This window comes from Heptranchias perlo, chromosome 31 (genome assembly GCF_035084215.1).
Source record: "Heptranchias perlo isolate sHepPer1 chromosome 31, sHepPer1.hap1, whole genome shotgun sequence".
Classification (NCBI taxonomy): Eukaryota; Metazoa; Chordata; class Chondrichthyes; order Hexanchiformes; family Hexanchidae; genus Heptranchias; species Heptranchias perlo.
In genome coordinates, this window is record NC_090355.1 from 29,007,595 (window position 1) to 29,020,473 (window position 12,879).

The window sequence follows — 12,879 nt, forward strand, 5'->3', positions numbered from 1 at the left end:
AAGACAATTTTTGAGGCCTTTTTAAATGTCAATAGTCAGGCTCTAGCATCTCATACTCTTTCCACTACAACCTTTTCTTTTCTCTATACCAAAAATCGGTACTGTGGTCAGTACACCTCTTGAAACTTACTACTTGTTCATCCTAAGCATCATCATCTTTACACACACTTCCTCTAAACTGATTATGTTGAAAGTTGAGATTCATTGCACTCTCTTCTAATGTAAGACATTCCTTCCTACGACCTCAGTTTTTAAATCTTTCCTTTCTCTTACAATTTCAGTCTTAGCTTGGTATTGCCTAATCACTACTTCCTGTTTTATCTTGTCTTCTTTTCCACTGTTTTTAACTCTGGCAGTGCCCTGTATCTGTCACCTAGCTTTCTCAATTGAGAAAAGCGCATGTTCCTTAGTTCACTTGTCCTGGCTCATCACCAAGAATGTTTCCACATCTGTCCCCAATTCCCTTTGCGAGTTGGATAACCCATCCTTTTCTCCCATTGTTTTATTTTTCTCTGATAAGAACAGACCGGGTTCACAAAATGCAGCTCTGTTAGATTTACAATTAATATACTTACCAAGGGATGTAAATTATCCCATTAGGGTTTAAGAAGCTTTGAGAGACAGTTAATTATGGTTTTCACAGATGTTATTGATTTCTGTTTAGCACTGATTACTAGTTAAGTTAATTCATACTCAAGAGCCCAGAAGTATAATCAGCTGTTCTTGTTTAATCATCTAGTCCTATAACAAGCATTCCTGTGCTACATGTCGCATAACTCCATTACAGTTTTAGGTCATTTTTGTACAGGATCAGACAATGCAGTCCATCTCTAGTTTCAGAAGAGCCCTCACTGGAATTGAATTATCCACTCTTTTCTCCGAGCAGATAGCTGAGAAATACCGAAACCAAGTTGAGCAGAATGGTGATCTATACAGTGTTAATTTCAAATTTGTTTTTCTTTAATATTTCCTTTCCCCATGACAGCTTACTGCCATATATCCTCATCCAATCAATAGGACCAAACAATCTAGGCCATAGTCTTCTCCTTGACTACAAATTCTGCCACTTCAGTGGCTAAAGAGAAGTGAGGTCAGTTTTTCTTCTCCCCCATGGGGTGAGGGGCATCTTAGTCTATGCGGTACCCTTTCCAAAAACTTATGAAATACAAAATAGACCCAAATGACACAAGTAGTTCAGAAATTCCAACCAAACGCTTATTAACTAACTTGCTAATTTTCATTTCTTATCTAATTTTGTAACCTCTAGCGCCATACACACCCTGGATACTGGCACAGAGGAAGGGAAGGAAATATTGATGACTGTGTGATCCCTGCCAATACAGTGTCAGCCTTGGTTCAGTAGTAGCATTCATCTGAGTCAGGAGCTTGTGGGTTCCAGCCCCACTCCTGAGGCCAGAGCACATAATCTAGGCTGATACTTCTGCACAACACTGAGGGGGCAGTGTAGGGAAATATGGCAGTCAATTTGCATACTGCAGTGTCTCACAAATAGTAATAAGATAAATGATCAAATAATCTGTTTTAATAAAGTTGGTTGAGGGATAAATGTTGGCCAAGACACTGGGAGAACTCTCTTGCTCTTCTGGGAATGGTTTTATGGGATCTGAGGTAGTGCTGCACCATAGGAGGTGCCGTTTTTTGGATGAGACATTAAACCTAGGCTCCATCTGCTCTCTCAGGTGGATGTGAAAGATCCCATGGGCACTATTTGGAGAAGAGCAGGGGAGTTCTCCTACTGTCCTGGCCAACATTTATCCCTGACCCAACATCATTAAAATAGATTATCTGAAAGTTTCTCTCATTGCTGTTTGCAGGATGTTACTGTATGCAAATTTGAATGGTGGATGTTAAAGATACCATGCCAGTATTTTGAAGAAAAGCAGGGAAATATCCTGGCCAACATTCCTCCCTTAACCAATATCATTTGAAAACAAAATAGATCAACTGATTGTTCATCTCACTTTTGTTTATGGGTTCTTGTTATGCACCAAATGGCTGCTGCATTTGCCTATATAACAGCAATTGCACTTTATGTGAGATACTATATCTGCTAAATAAATCCAAGTCTTTCTCTTTTAATGATATATTGGGTGATGTCATTACCCATTAAACCCAAGTTTGATAGGACTATACTGCTACTATACTGTGCGCCTTGCAACAGTGCGACTTGAAGAATCTGTTTGCACTGACACAAGGTTCACTATAATGGCACCATTACATTTAAAAAGCAGTAGTAAAAAGCAATGTTAATAGGACAATTGCACCGCAACATTGACCATTGCAGCCAATAAAGTTGTGCTCTGCATTACTTTTAAAAGATTGTTCTGTGCTATTGGTTTAAAGAGAAATTAAGTTGTGGTGAAGAAGTGCCTATCTAGTTGTCTGATGCATACGATTGTGCAGGTTATTCTATGATGTGGAGATGCCGGTGATGGACTGGGGTTGACAATTGTAAAGAATCTTACAACACCAGGTTATAGTCCAACAATTTTATTTGAAAATCACAAGCTTTCGGAGATTATCTCCTTCGTCAGGTGAGCGTGGGACTCCTTGAACGTTTCGCATTTATAGTCAGAGAACAATACCTGGTGATTACAGATAATCTTTCCAATTGCTCGTTGTCAAGGCAATCAAAGTGTTCAGACAGAGAGGTGTTACCTACAGGACCACCGAATATACAAACAGCCAGAACACAAGACAGAGAGAGAGGGAGAAACATCCGAAAGAAGAGAAAGACAGAGAATGACCCGTTGTATTAAAAAGATAACCTTTATTCGCTGGTGGGGTTACGTGTAGCGTGCCATGAACCCAAGATCCCGGTTGAGGCCGTCCTCATGGGTGCGGAACTTGGCTATCAATTTTTGCTCGACGATTTTGCGTTGTCGTGTGTCGCGAAGGCCGCCTTGGAGAACGCTTACCCGAAGATCGGTGGCTGAATGTCCTTGACTGCTGAAGTGTTCCCCGACTGGGAGGGAACCCTCCTGTCTGGCGATTGTTGCGCGGTGTCCGTTCATCCGTTGTCGCAGTGTCTGCATGGTCTCGCCAATGTACCATGCTCCGGGGCATCCTTTCCTGCAACGTATGAGGTAGACAACGTTGGCCGAGTCATAGGAGTATGAACCATATACCTGGTGGGTGGTGTCCTCTCGTGTGATGGTGGTATCTGTGTCAATGATCTGGCATGTCTTGCAGAGGTTGCTGTGGCAGGGTTGTGTGGTGTCGTGGATGCCGTTCTCCTGAAAGCTGGGTAATTTGCTGCGAACGATGGTCAGTTTGAGGTTGGGTGGCTGTTTGAAGGCGAGTAGTGGAGGTTTGGGGATGGCCTTAGCGAGGTGTTCGTCGTCATCGATGACATGTTGAAGGCTGCGGAGAACATGGCGTCGTTTCTCCGCTCCGGAGAAGTACTGGACGACGAAGGGTACTCTGTTGGTTGCGTCCCGTGTTAGTCTTCTGAGGAGGTCTATGCGATTTTTCGCTGTGGCCCGTCGGAACGGTCGATCGACGAGTCGAGCGTCATATCCCGTCCTTACGAGGGCGTCTTTCAGCGTCTGTAGGTGTCCATCGCGTTCCTCCTCATCTGAGCAGATCCTGTGTATTCACAGGGCCTGTCCATAGGGGATGGCCTCTTTGACGTGGTTAGGGTGGAAGCTGGAAAAGTGGAGCATCGTGAGGTTGTCCGTGGGCTTGCGGTAGAGTGAGGTGCTGAGGTGCCCGTCTTTGATGGAGATTCGTGTGTCCAAGAAAGAAACCGATTCTGAGGAGTAGTCCATGGTGAGCTTGATGGTGGGATGGAACTTGTTGATGTTATCGTGTAGTCTCTTCAGTGATTCTTCGCTCAGCACCTCACTCTACCGCAAGCCCATGGGCAACCTCACAATGCTCCACTTTTCCAGCTTCCACCCTAACCACGTCAAAGAGGCCATCCCCTATGGACAGGCCCTGCGAATACACAGGATCTGCTCAGATGAGGAGGAACGCGATGGACACCTACAGACGCTGAAAGATGCCCTCGTAGGAACGGGATATGACGCTCGACTCGTCAATCGACCGTTCCGACGGGCCACAGCGAAAAATCGCATAGACCTCCTCAGAAGACTAACATGGGACGCAACCAACAGAGTACCCTTCGTCGTCCAGTACTTCCCCGGAGCGGAGAAACTACGCCATGTTCTCCGCAGCCTTCAACATGTCATCGATGACGACGAACACCTCGCTAAGGCCATCCCCACACCTCCACTACTCGCCTTCAAACAGCCACCCAACCTCAAACAGACCATCGTTCGCAGCAAATTACCCAGCTTTCAGGAGAACGGCATCCACGACACCACACAACCCTGCCACGGCAACCTCTGCAAGACACGCCAGATGATCGACACAGATACCACCATCACACGAGAGGACACCACCCACCAGGTATATGGTTCATACTCCTATGACTCGGCCAACGTTGTCTACCTCATACGTTGCAGGAAAGGATGCCCCGGAGCATGGTACATTGGCGAGACCATGCAGACACTGCGACAACGGATGAACGGACACCGCGCAACAATCGCCAGACAGGAGGGTTCCCTCCCAGTCGGGGAACACGTCAGCAGTCAAGGACATTCAGCCACCGATCTTCGGGTAAGCGTTCTCCAAGGCGGCCTTCGAGACACACGACAACGCAAAATCGTCGAGCAAAAATTGATAGCCAAGTTCCGCACCATGAGGACAGCCTCAACCGGGATCTTGGGTTCATGGCACGCTACACGTAACCCCACCAGCAAATAAAGGTTATCTGTTTTTAGTACAACGGGTCATTCTCTGTCTTTCTCTTCCTTTCGGATGTTTCTCCCTCTCTCTCTCTGTCTTGTGTTCTGGCTGTTTGTATATTCGGTGGTCCTGTAGGTAACACCTCTCTGTCTGAACACTTTGATTGCCTTGACAACGGGCAGTTGGAAAGATTATCTGTAATCACCAGGTATTGTTTTCTGACTATAAATGCGAAATGTTCAAGGAGTCCCACGCTCACCTGATGAGGGAGATAATCTCCAAAAGCTTGTGATTTTCAAATAAAATTGTTGGACTATAACCTGGTGTTGTAAGATTCTTTACAACAGGTTATTCTATATATTACTATAACTTCACAATCCTGGAAGCTTTCTAGCCTCTAAATATTGGCATATGCCTTTTCAATAACAGAAAAGGCAACCAGTAAATTGGAGTGCTACTGATGCATTAAATTTCATAGCATATCAGTAATGATGTTTGCAAAAGGTTAAAATGTTCTGATATCTTAATACCAACCAATAATCATGCAAAATTTCCACTGAGGAATTTACTATATATCTCCACACAACTGCTCTTCAAACTGCTATGTCATTGAACAATCAAAGACATTGAGAATCACAATGGAGTCTACATTAATTACCATTAACAGGACAGGCTAATTAGTGGTTGAATATAAACCTCAATTTACTGAGGTTTTCCTCTTTCAGCTGTTTACAACAACATTAAAAGAATCCAGCTATTATCAGTTTAAAGCCATGTTTGTTTTGTTGAAACAAGCCAACAAATTAAAACTCCATCTCTGATCTCACGCCCATCAGCTGGGCCTCCATTTAAGTTTTGATTCTTTGAGTCCCAGTTCCGTGCTTGTATCAGGAATATTCGCAATTTAAAAGAAACATTCTTTTAGCTTTTAGTTCAAAGCTGAATTTGTGGAGTTGGGGGGACACTAATGTAATTCATGACCCAGAGAGGACAACCCCAACTATTATGACTACTAATGGACAGCCCCCAACTCCTCCCAGAGCCCACTGTCAGGCCCAATGGATCCTGAAACCAAGAACAAATTGCCGTAACCCCTAAACCTGCACTGGTCCCAGTGCAAGCACAATCACGATGCCAAGAAACTTAAACTTATTAACACATTTCTCCATGAACATTGTAATGAAAATATACAGTAGTTTCATAAAATAGGTGAATGAACACTCAAGAATTCAAAAACGTGACCCAAGCCATCACTGCAAACAAACATAAAAACTCAATAAAACAAAATGCACCATTCAGTACTAATGCTACTTTAACCTATTGCAGAAGCCCCCCCCCCCAAAAAAAAGTAATACCGTCTTTTACAGCAATTAGAACTGTTGATTGGGTATAAATTCTCTATTGTGAAAACAAAATATTCTGAATTGTGACAATTCTGGTCAGTGCATGTTAATGATGTTGGATATCTTGTAGATGAGCAAGAAACGCAACATTCAGTACAAACTACAGTTTCAACTGATACACATCCTTCCAAAAAGTTTACATCTATTGGTATCAGAAATATTTACATAACTTTGTTAAAGATAAGGGATTCCACTAGTGCAGCAAGACTACAGAAAGACAGCAAAGATGCTATAAATCCATCAGCATAAGTAGGGCAGAAAATACCATCTATACTTTGCCCGCTGTAGTATCACTAATGAACCAAAGCTGGTTATGGGTTCACTTAAAATAGCTACAATTCCAAAACTCTGAAAAGCCAACATAGCATCATATAACTAGTCGTTCTTGATTTATCTTGATAAATACATCTCATGATGCTCTTTCAACTTGGTGCTATCCTGCACTATTATTCTTGGACCTTCAGCTAGATTTTTCTACTATCCCCCATCTTCCTTTTGAACATCTTGCATCACTTTCTGAAAGACTGGGTTGCCAACTGGACAAATTCTAAGAGATTTTTAGTCTAAATTAGACAGGCTGGCAGTGTCACCTCATACCAATATCTCGTCTGTCCTCCGATCAGCTGGGGTGGGGTGGTGGGGATTGCATATGAAAGTGAAATTGCTGGCGGCAGAGGTGGATGGTCATTTTGTTTTACATTTGAAGCATGAGAAAATATTCAAACAAAAAAAGATATTGCACTAGTGCCAAGTTCCCAAAGACCTGCTAAAAATGGGGCATCGCAGCTTGTATCCTCCTGAGCAAAACCCACACTTTGGGAACCCAGCGGCACTAGCATGGATCTTGTACAACATAAAAGTACTTAAAAAGACAGCAGTTTGAAAGTGTGGTAAACAATAAAAGTACAGACGATACATGTTGCTAGGTAGCTGCACCTGAACTTATGTATAACATGTCTGTGTTGAATCATCTTCTGTTTTCTTGATTATTATTCCTTTATGAAACCTACACAGATTTGTATTTCCTTATCTATTCTTTTGTACTTTAAATGCTCACTTCTAGCCTACTTTCCTGAATGCACAAACATCTACAGTAAACATTCACAAAGCACAAAAGCCAGAGTGCCATCTTCCAAACTATTTTCCTGCACATGTGCGCTACCTGCTGCTCTGCACTGCATTGGACACAATTGAAATAACAAAAGTCCTGGAGTACTTTTTTCCCCTCTAAGCCTTTGCTTCCTCATGAGCTTCAATCAATTTAAGGAGTTTGTTCAAACCACCTCTCCTCTCCTCTCCTCTCCTCCCCACCAAAAAAAATATGGACTCCACTGCTGTATTGCTAGTTTGAAATGGTTGTGTTCTTTAAACTTACTAACAGCAGGTCTGACCAGGAATACAATATTGATTTAACTATGCAGCTGTGGAACGCTGCACCAGTTCCTCATTAAGTGACATTAACAAGCATTAATCAACTTTTTCCCATTTTCACTAACATTTGTTAGTCCATTTTACCAAAGGGTAGGTATCTTGAAAGCAGCATTAAACACTGACAAATAGTCAGCACCTTCCAGTTCGTGATATTGGACCATCTTTTATGTGCCTGTTAAAATTTTCAAGCTAAAATATGTTCAGAGTGTATTTAATATGCATAAGATGTTATTTCCTGTAACTTGCAGATAGATCAAATCCAGTATAACTTCAGTTCAAATGGATCAGAATGACTACCATAGTTGCCTACATACCTTTCAATGCATTGCAAGGAATTCATTTTGCGAGTGCTCAGAAGTTTCAATATAATAGGGTACTATTTAAATGTATTATAATACATTTGGTATACTAGTTCTTGTTCAAATTAGCCTGTGTCCATCACTGCCTCCCCTACTATCACATCCAGTGCAGAGAGGGGAAAAAATACCCATGTGTCACTACTTTGTATCACACTCCAGCCTACACTGGCATACATAATGCATACAAATGTGTCAATGCTTCTGTAAGACAGTATTATTTCTCTATAAAACACCTCAGCCAATATTATATACCTACTCTAGCATTAAAAAGTTTTAAATGCCCACTAAAATGGATATCTGGGAGAGTTACATAGAGAACACTGGATTCTCATGACTGATTACAAGGTGGAGATTTAAAACAGACATTATAATCCATGAAATGAAAACCAAAACTGTTAGAAATATACAGCAGATCTGCAAGTACTTGAAAAGAGAAAAGCCAGGTTAATGTTTCAGGACTGTCGACCCCTCAGATGAAGGATTTACCCCCAAAAACTTAAACTGCCTTGTCTCTTTCAGATTTTGTCAGACCTGCAAAGTGCTTCCAACATTTTCTGTTTTTTTTAAATTTCAGTTTTTCTTTATTTTTACTTTAAACCATGAGTAAGTTGTAGAGGAGGGTCACACTGATGCCAGACTAGACAACCATACTGCCTGCTAAAAGATGCATTATTTTCTGTCCTCTCACAAAATCCAATTGTTTGTGGAAGTACACTGTGATGAGACACACTTCTCTTGCTTTGAGATTGTAAAATTCTAATATGATCAATGAACAAACTGAAGAGAAAACTCAAAAGATGTGAGGATGGTTATATCTTAATATAACTGTCTTAGATAATTATGTCACACTTTTATATCATTTCCTTAACTTAAGGTAAAATGCTCAATCTTAGAAATCTTCTGTAGCATTGTTCATAGTAAGTCAGAGGAAATGATATTTGAGAAGAGTCAAATAATTAAACTATGTAATACACAGAATTACTCTGCTCCTAAAATGGAGCGGTGTGTAACGTAGCTTGTTCCTTCAAGATTATATGGTCAAATTGCACATCCAGGTCATTGACAGGCTAGTTCCTCTATGCTCATCCTGAAGTTAATAAGTGTCTGTATTTTTTGTAGCTTGGCAGGTGGTCATCAATCCCTGGCTTCCCCCAGGTCAGAAAAGCCAGCAGGAAATGACTGTCTCGCTTTCCCTTTCCTAGAGATTTTTTTTGCGTCGGCATACGATGGTAAATGTTCACTGGTAAGCTATCTATTGTAGGCTCTTCCATTGTATGGATCATGCATCCTTCTACTGACATTCCCCTCATAGTGTGAGGACATGAAGTCCCTGATTGAGAAGGAGTTCCATGATGTGATTTATAAAATTTCTGATGTGAGCAGATTCCTTACCCTGGTTTAATTTACTTTCAATTGCTAACAGTTCCCATTAAATAGATTTCTGGTCAGAAGCAATCATTATTTGGCCGTAGCCTGATCTATTATCAGAAACTGGAGTTTACTTTCCTTAATCATCATGGCTGGAATTCTCTCAACGAGTCTGCAGGTTTATCCAGTGAGTAGCTCAGCTGTATATACCAGAAAAGTCCCATATTCTATCCCGCAGTAGGTACAACTGGCTTCAGGTATACCTGAGTTTTAGGGGTGGGGGAATGAAAGCAATCAGCCAGGGTTCCTGCTGCTGATTGCGAGCCAGAGACTTCTGTTGGAAGTGCATGTACATGAACATTTGAGCAAGGCAGGATTAGGTTTGGATATGATGCCCCTAGCAGTCGATTAGCCTGCTGGTGCTAACCATCAAACCTCACAATTGAAGAATGGCTACTTGGACTAGATACTGAAGGATCACCAACACCTGCGGAACTGTACTCCAACAAGAAGTCATCGCCTTCAGAAAAAGAAAGGATGGGAGGGAAAAGTTGCCAAGAAAACAAAAAAAAGTGTCCATGGTTTCAGGACTTTTTTTTAAATAAAGAATTTTGTACCCCTCCCCTTTCTTTGGTTTTTCCAAGCCATGCATCATCCCAGCTAAGTGTGAGGGCAGTCCACATGCTCGTAGGCTTACACCAGTGCTGTTCTGAATTTAGCTGCTAGGAAGCACACACAAGTGGCATAGGTTGGCTTGCCTTCCCAGTTGAGAAGCAGGTGGCCTCCACTTGGCATCATTCCACAATGCATGGCTGAAGTTAGTAATTCGCCATGTGGAGAACTATAAGTGTGACCCTCTATTTTACTATTACATCTGGCACTCCAAATATAATGTGCTGTCCTTGGTTGCAGAGCTCTTAGTGTTTTTTAATCCACTCCCACCTAACTGAGTTTAAAGCAAGCAAGTGAATTGACCCATGCTGAAGAAATGGTACATGTGGTCTGTCTCAACAAATCAGTTAAAATCTTACAGGAGGGGGAGAGGGGAAGAACCAAATTTCAATTATAAATTACAGCATAGAACAGGTGCTTAATCAGGCTTTACCTGTATAGCATACAATATTTCCCTGCATTTTTCCTTTAATTTCAAGATCATTTTCCTGTGTGCAACCATTACTTTGCTCCAATTATAAAATTGCAGGAATACAATCTTCTAAATGTGCTCCATACACCTAAAAGGCTCAGGGCATAAACTTGTGGTGCTTTTTTAAAAAAAAATTCTGGAAATATTGTGTGTCTATTTTTGAGGAAATAGGAGCCCAAATCTCTTTATTCCATGGAATTTCCTATGGATTACTCAGCCATGTTTTTCCTGTAAATGCAGGCCTGCAGGTAGATATGGAACCATTTGAAGACTGATTAATCAATCTCTGAATGCTGCAGGCAGAAAAAACTCAGTCACATTATCAGGCGGTACTGATGTAGATATTTGACTACTATGGATAATACAGCACCAAATGGATTTAAAAACATTAAATAAAACACATCAGGAGTCCCTTACCGCGCGATTTCATGCCAATGAAGCGATTCTCCACGATGTCTATCCGTCCAACCCCATGCTTACCCCTGAAAAAGGCAGAAGACGAATGGTATAGTTCAATTTCCTATTCAGGCGGGTGAATCACCCCCATAAAGGTACAACAGGGCATTAAGTAATTGGCTCAAGTGATGTAGACATTAATATGGTTGAGGTTAAAAAGGGCCAGTCAACTGAGAGACAGCGAGATAAACTCACACAATGAACATTCTGCCTCATTAAAGGATGTCAAAAATTTTTAGGATGGCTGCACAATTCCAAGGCACACAGCCTGGCACTTTGTCGGGCCCTGAATGGGAGTGAAGTCAGATTAGAATAAAATGAGACTGATCTTTTCACACACTTTGAAGGGAGACGTCGAACGGTGCACAAAGAGGCAATTCTCCAGGTCGACAGCATGCTGCTGGAGCTGTGTGGTATGAGGAGCAGCTGATTAAATCCGGAAGAAGACCTCCAGGGCTGCTACATTCAGGGTACACATAGACAAAAATCCATGCAAAATTCTCACAGTCCAGTCTGCTATAGGCGGGCACTCAGGACCATCACAGTAGGCCCGGGGGGAAAAAAATACAGTAAATCCAATCTCATTTATACATGTCTATTCAGCATCACATAAAAACTCATTGCAATGCAAATCCTGCTTTCATCTTGTAAGCACACAGCACTTAAAGTGGCTTTTGAGGAAGAATAGTGACCGAGGAAGTTGACAATTAAAAGTGACAGTAACCAGGAGACAAGATTTAAAAAAAAAATAAACCTTTTTAACATCACAGCTGTATTCATGCAAGCCTCATTGTGCTTGTGAAGTCATTTCGCCCAATCTTTTAAATAACAGTTTAAAAGGGGATAAAGCAAAGTTTTATATCATTGTACCATTTTGTCCCGATACAACACATAATTGCTATGTCACGCATTCTTTAATGAACAAAACAATAAACTAATATCTAAACAAAACTCAGAGTTGATGCTTGTTTTATTTAACACTGCAAAAACCCCTTTCCCAGGCCTTTTATCCTTCAAAAGGCTGAGCCTACATTAAAATCACATCAGTTTCAAATGGACACCGTCTGAATTTCAAATCATATTTTTCTACTTTTTTTAAAGATAAATATTTAAAATCAATCCTTTTCATTCATGATTTTGTCTAAAAAGTGGACAATCTTTAAAATAAAATTCAACACACCAGGTACTCGGAGATCTCCTACTGGTGAACATTTAAATTTATGAAACTCACTAATGTTAGGCTACTTATAGTCACCCTACAGGTACTATTCTGGATTCCTTACATTATGATGCTTTACTATTATATCAATTAGCAGTGGTTGTATTTTAAACATGTGGATGGTCCAGAGCTGTTTGTGATAGCAACCGTCAGGGGTTCATTCTCATTTTAATATTACTATGTGATATTAGTAATGAACATGTTGAACACATTCATATGAAATTTCTCTATTTCAACCCCAAAATGGATTAACAACAAACAAAAGAATTTCGTACAAATACAAAAACAGGTTTCCTCAATATTGCACAGAACTATTTCAACTCCCTGTTTGCTATCCAGCATGCCTTGCTGGAACTGCACTTCTGTGTGTCCCAGTTGAAGAATGGATCAGGTTGGGTTGGGCTCGGCTAGGCCAATGGCAGAATGGTCTACCGACACACATCGGCTAGATCCATCCTTGCAGAATGGCCACTTGGACGAGGTCGGAGAAGACTGCTCGCGGCCATGAAAGATCATCTTAGCCCAAGTCCTCAGGTTATTTTACCCAGAGAGTGGTGAGAATGTGGAACTCACTGCCACATGGAGCGATTGAGGCGAATAGCAAAGATGCATTTAAGGGGAAGCTAGATAAATACATAAGGGTGAAAGGAATAGAAGGATATGGTGGTAGAGTGAGACGAAGTAAGGTGGGAGGAGGCTGATGTAGACAATAAATACCGACATAGA

General features: G+C 41.3%; 1 protein-coding gene across 1 annotated transcript in view; it reads right to left on the bottom strand.

Moving 5' to 3' along the window:
* ass1 (argininosuccinate synthase 1) overlaps positions 1–12,879 on the bottom strand; it is a 115,061-nt gene that overhangs the window by 31,317 nt on the left and 70,865 nt on the right. Inside the window, exon 11 of the mRNA XM_067969848.1 lies at positions 10,896–10,960. Within this exon, the coding sequence (XP_067825949.1) occupies positions 10,896–10,960 (65 nt within the window). The remainder of the gene's footprint in view (positions 1–10,895; positions 10,961–12,879) is intronic.